Source organism: Denticeps clupeoides, chromosome 11 (genome assembly GCF_900700375.1).
Source record: "Denticeps clupeoides chromosome 11, fDenClu1.1, whole genome shotgun sequence".
Taxonomy (NCBI): domain Eukaryota; kingdom Metazoa; phylum Chordata; class Actinopteri; order Clupeiformes; family Denticipitidae; genus Denticeps; species Denticeps clupeoides.
Window position 1 is genome coordinate 14,626,143 of NC_041717.1, and position 6,393 is coordinate 14,632,535.

Sequence of the window (6,393 nt, forward strand, 5' to 3'; positions counted from 1 at the left end):
TATGTCTCTCGGAGAGATGAATGCACAAAACTGATTGTTTGCTCAGTAGATGTTTGTGGTAGGTGTGTGTGATGCTTTTCTGAACCACAGTGTGTGTGTTTAGACCCAACAACAGGCAGGAAAGTGCATAGTACAGCTTTGTAATCCTGTATGCTTCCATTTTCTCCCTCTTTCTAAATGCAGCTTAGTTAGTCACAGTGGGTGGGACTGGCATTTAATAAATGATGTTCATATTAAATATAAGACCTAAGATGTTATTTTTAAATTATTATGATTTTTTTCTTGTTCTTGAAATAATTTAATTAATGATTTAATGTGTAGTCCAAGTGTACATGTCCATTCCCCTTTCTAAAGCATTTCACTGCATTTAAAGCATTTCACTGCATATCATTCCGTGTATGACTGTGTATGTGACAAATAAAATTTTACTTTGATTCTCACATTGGCACACATTTTTGGTGACACAGCAGTGAGACAGCAGAGACAGGGGGAAGTCAGGGTTGGAGTAGTAATGCGTACGTCAAAACGTGGGATTTAAGACATTTGGATCATTTGCAGTCGGGCAGGTTCATGTAAAATATCAAGCATGTGAAATGCTCGGTTGCAACATGTCTGTTATTGTCTGAGGAGACTCAGGAGGACCTTGAGGAGATTACAGGAGCTGTTTGCCTACTGTGTGTGATAAAAATCTAGTTCATGGACCAGATGGGATCTGCTTGGACGGGGCTGATGGGGATTTCATATGACTCAGCATCTACCCACGCAAATGAAAAGCCTTTTGGGCTCGTCCGATCACAACTCTCCAGCAAAAGAGCAGGGCATAAATCACAAGAAGTTTAGGAGAATTTACATTTATGGCATTTAGCAGACGCCCTTATCCAGTAGTTACAGGGACAGTCCCCCCTGCAGCAACTCAGAGTTAAGTGTCTTGTTCGGGGGCACAATGGTAGTAAGTGGGGTTTGAACCCGAGACTTTTTTTCGTCCGCTTACCCGGTTACTACATAGCAGCAGATGTATGGTCCGTTTTTTTTCTCCCCCCAAATGATCACCTTTCTTAGATCTCATTTCATCGTTTCTCACACTGTGGTCCAGAATCTTTTACTCTCGTTAACATTCAGACACGTTTCAGAGCAGTGAGTGGAGCTGTGACGGCCAAACCTCAACGATGTGTAGAGCAGCACTGCCCCCCGCAGGGATATCATTCTTAAAGCTTTATCACACACAATCAGACCAAATATTAAATAATCATTACCATCGATGAAGAGATCAATTCCGGTTCATTAGGACCCCCAACTATGAATACAAACTTTTATTCACTCTGTTGTAGATTCTGTACACAAGTTTGACAATAAGAAAGTTACAAGTTAATCTAAATATTCTTTAAAGAGGAAGGTCTTGAGCTGTCGTTTGAAGGTGCTCAGTGACTGAGCTGTTCTGACCTCGAGGGGAAGTTCATTCCACCACCGAGGGGCCAAGACGGAGAAGAGTCTAGATGAATGTCTTCCTTTTACCTTCAGAGATGGAGGGACCAGATGAGCAGTACTGGAGGCTCGGAGTATACGAGGTGCAGTGCGAGGTGTAATAAGGGCTGTGAGGTAGGATGGTGCTACTCCATGTTTGGCTTTGTAGGCCAGCATCAGTATTTTGAACCTGATGCGTGCAGCTACTGGGAGCCAGTGGAGGGACCGTAGCAGAGGGGCGGTGTGGGAGAATTTGGGAAGGTCGAAGATCAGTCGTGCTGCTGTAGAGGTCAGATGGTGCATAGTGGTGGCAGTGGTGGCCTAGCGGGGCAGTGGTGGCCTAGCGGTTAAGGAAGCAGTCCTGTAATCAGAAGGTTGCCGGTTCGAATCCCGATCCGCCAAGGTGCCACTGAGGTGCCACTGAGCAAAGCACCGTCCCCACACACTGCTCCCCGGGCGCCTGTTATGGCTGCCCACTGCTCACTCAGGGTAATGCGTTAAATGCAGAGGAAAAACTTCACTGTGTGCATTGTGTGCTGTGCTGCTGTGTCACTTCACTTTTTTACTTTAGTGGTAGACCGGCTAGAAGGGAGTTGCAGTAGTCCAGTCTTGATATTACTAAGGACTCTCCAGAGAGAATTGTGAATCTCTGGAGAAATGTCAACAACAGAAGTACACACAACATATGCACAAATACCAGCTTTAATAAAAACTCACAGATATCGATTTAATCTACCATTTCTTTTCTAATTAAATATTTTGGCATAGAGTGACAGCAAAGTCACACAGCAAACCGCTGCAACTGCTCCTTTCCAACAGGAACATAAATAATAATAATAATAAAAAAGATATATAAAAACAGCGTAGCATGCATGGGTATAATATCCTGCTGAGTTACAGTAAGAGTTGTGATAACAGTGACGTCAGGTCTGCTCAAGTGGACCTTAGCCAAACTGTCATGCAGTGTATCTTGCACTATGACCCAACCAGTGGCCCTAATTCAGCGAACACAGGACAAGAACAGTTACATTCTGCAGCTTTGACGTCATGGCCAACCGCTACCATCATTCTGCCACGTTAATAAATGTACAAAAACAGGCACATTCAAGCTTTAAATGAAACGTCGAAACATGTTAGAGTGCATCTGTATGGTAACAAACTACAAAAGGACATCCCACTGACCTTCACATTGTAACTACGAGAAGATCATTTTTATTCTGAACTGTCTAAAAGAAGGGATTAGTCTTCTGCTCATAGAAATTTAGATAGGGATAGATATTTCCAATAAAATGAATAAGCAAATTAGTTTCCAAAGAGCCATATTTTGTCATATTAATGTAACCAGAGTGTGAATTTTTTTTTATATTCACGATCACTATTACAGGAGGTGGCTTTTCCATCTGAAAAATCAATACTGCAGCAAAATACTGAAAATCACTACAAAGTGTTCGACTGTACCAGGTGCCTAGAGGTAAAAAGGAAGCTCCTGGTTTAAAGGTTTAAGCTGCACCATTGACGTATTCCAAATAAGGCAGTCCGAGAAACTTAATGGATCCATACACATGCAGTCAAACATGGTCAAGTTTTCTTTTCGCCCGTTCGGGTCCATTCAAGGCACGAGCAAACGTACTTCTATTAACAAAGCAGAGTTCAGCAGTGTTGGTTCAGCATAACCGGCAGTGAGAATACGACAAACTAAACACTGAGGGCGTGTGTGTGTGTGTGTGTGTGTGTGTGTGAAGGCGAGCGAACAGTCCAGTGATACCGACAACGTTGCAGCGAATCTGGACGTAAACCTTTGCATCTCTGTTCACAATAAAACAGGGATTTAACAGTACCAAAGACAGGTCCATGGAACAATATTAAAAATATATACTTTTTCATATTCATATTGTGTAGTTATAACTATTAAACATAGTTAATATTAATTGTTAATAGTTACAGATAGTAATGTTTTATGGTATGCAGAACGTTTGGAGCACATTGGGAGTTGAACAGATGTAACAGTTGTTCCTTTAAAGCTGGCTTTGACCTGCGTGAACCGATATTTCGAAAATGCCGAAATTTGCCATTTGCAGTGGGCTCTTTGCTCATCTGGTTAAGGGAAGTGAGCCGCAGTCGGGTCCATGTTGGCTGCTTCTGCGCGGTGGTCCAGCTGGTTTTGCAGCCGTGTGATGTTTGACAGTTCCTCCAGCTCCTGGAACTGACGGTCAGTTTTGTGGCTGACGAGGGAGCGGTAGAAGTGCACGGCAAACACAATGAACACCACGGCAAACGGAACCATGATGGTGGTGGACGCGATGGCTGCTGCTTCGCCAGGACTGATCCCCAGATCTTCCGTCTTATTCTGGCTGCTGGTGACAGGGTGTCCCAGCGGCAAGAACTTCACCCAGCAGAGCAGGACAACCTCGGCGAGGAAGAGGAGGGTGCCGATGACAGTGGAGAAGGCCCAGGCCAGCTCGATGTAGAGGTGCATGCGCTCGTGGGGGGATTCTTTGACCGAGTTGAGGTTGTGCACGTTGCTGACGGCCTCCAAGTTGGGCAGGATGCAGGTGCTGATCATCAGAGCAAACAGGTGAACGGCCACCAACACCGTGGTGCAAACGCTAAAGGCGATGAGCAGGCCGGGGGGGTAGGTGTCCGCTCTCTCCAACTGCACCTCCACCATCGCTACCTGGTGGAGAAAAAGACATGAGCACGAACAAAAAAAAAAAAAAACCCAGAATGCTGAGAGGGAAAATGTTTTTACACACGTCCACCACTCACAGTTTTAATAATTCAGCGCTGCTTTAAACTGCTCTGTCCACATTTCAGCACCTGCTAAACTGACAGTCCATGTTAGGTCTGACACTTCAACTACAACTGAATATTTATTTCAATTAAAAGGGACATAGATTTCATGCTGTGTGCTGATTGGTGCGGATGTCACAATATGAATTCACAATGCTGCATAATTACTCACCGCAGACCTGTCAAATATATCAACAGAGTATGCATGATGTCCACCATAGTGCAAATATCATTAAATATCTGTGAACACATAGCTTTTGTTGTAATATTATTTACAACACTTATTTGGTTGCACTATAGTGCAATACATAGTGAACAGAATTCATAGGGGATATTTTGGGGAAATACTGGTACCGGTGTCCCAGTGGGTGAAGAACCAGACGACCACAAAATCGAACAGGTTCGAATCCCACTTACTACCACTGCGTCCCTGAGCAAGATACTTAACCCAGAGTGTCTCCAGGGGGACTGGCCCTGTCACTACTGATTGTTAGTCTGATAAATTACATAAATTATGTCAAATGTAAATACTTAATGCCTGATTGTCTACATAGCGTTCTGCTCAAAGAAGGAGTGGACGTTTCAAGTCCAGCTGTGTCCTTCCCGACATGGAATCAGTGGCCACTCTAGTTTCAGGACACATCACCACCTTCTCTGGCACCTTTCTCAGGCATCCCTGCAGAACGTGGCGTTACGAAGCGGCCTATAATAATAATCATGTTAAAGATCTTTTTTTTCCAGTAGGGACCTTGATTTACATTTTACATTTGCAGCATTTATCAGACGCCCTTATCCAGAGCGACGTAAAATCAGTAGTTACAGGGACAGTCCCCCCCCTGGAGACATTCAGGGTCAAGTGTCTTGCTCAGGGACACAATGGTAGTAAGTGGGATTTGAACCTGGGTCTTCTGGTTCACAGACGAGTGTCTTACCCACCAGGATACTACCACGTTTCTACAGACTGGCCACTTGTTCCCCGTGTCGCTGAATTGAGCTTCGAGCTCCGTAAACGCAGCGTGGCGGTTGCGAATTCAGCCCCGCGGAGTTGCGAACTCAGCAAGTCGCGCTGCTGCGTGCTCCGTACGCGGAGCGCGGAAACACTTCACTTTCCGGTTGTTTTGACAGCTAAAAACCCGAGTGAAGAGTCGTCCGTGAAGACGGTCAGCGATCCTAAGATAGTACAACTAAGTTGTTGTTGTTTTTTTTGGAAAGTTAAAACCAACACGCTAAAACTTTCTTGCGCTCACCATCGCGAAGCCGGAGAGCAGAGCCGAGGTCCGGCTGGTGGCCTTCAGCTTGGCCCGGCTCAGGTACAGCTTCCTCCAGGACAGCGCCTGCAGCGAGTGCTCGTTCAGGCTCATCGCGCCGCGGCCGCGCCAACTTTCCCCAGCGGCGGTGTGGCGACGACGCTTGTTTACCGCGGCGAACTGCGCTCAGGAGGCCGGCCCGGCGCGGCAACTCGGCATGACGGGACGCGTGCGCAGCTTCAAACTAGCGGGAGCAGCGGGGAGTCGGTGGCGCAACTCGGTCCCCGCGTCCGCGGAGTCAGGAAGCCGCAGCGCGAACGCGCCCCGCCGCCGGCGCTACGCAGGCGACGCTGCGTAATTACGCGCGCCTCCCGCGTCGCTGCAGGTTACAGGGGGTCCGCGCCGAACGCAATTGTAATACTAGTTATAATTAGTAGCAGTAGTATTAATTATTTTTTTTTTTAATAAAATGTACCAAACTGGCTCAGGGACCAAAAATATTTTTTTACAATCAATCCATAAATTGTGCGCATTAAAGGATCTGCACCAAGGTTGTGTCAATCCGTTATATGTTCAAAAATTCGTCAGCATATTTTTTTTTTTTTATAGATGCTCATAACTAAAATTGTTTAAAGCAATTGCAACTAAACTTTGCTAGTTTGCTACCCTGTCTCAGTGTATTGTGACAGGGTATTCTCTATTAGTCACTTAATGTGTAAAAATGGTAATGATTCATTAAAACATTTAAAATTTTGTTGAACTTGTTAACCTAGGGATTCACATCCTTATTCCCAAGTAAGTATTGATTATAGAGGAGAACAGTGCTTGATCATTCTTAAATGAATGTAACTATAAACATATACATGTAGACATTTATACAGAGGAAAGCTCATTT

At 45.0% G+C, this 6,393-nt stretch overlaps 1 protein-coding gene across 1 annotated transcript; it reads right to left on the reverse strand.

Moving 5' to 3' along the window:
- Positions 1–2,145: 2,145 nt before the first annotated feature.
- Positions 2,146–5,832, reverse strand: orai1a (ORAI calcium release-activated calcium modulator 1a). Its single transcript, XM_028996375.1, has 2 exons — positions 5,499–5,832; positions 2,146–4,135 (listed from the first exon to the last, which is right to left on the reverse strand). The coding sequence occupies exons 1-2, from the start codon at positions 5,610–5,612 to the stop codon at positions 3,560–3,562; spliced, it is 690 nt and encodes a 229-aa protein (XP_028852208.1). The 5' UTR covers positions 5,613–5,832; the 3' UTR covers positions 2,146–3,559.
- Between the last annotated feature and the right edge of the window lie 561 nt (positions 5,833–6,393).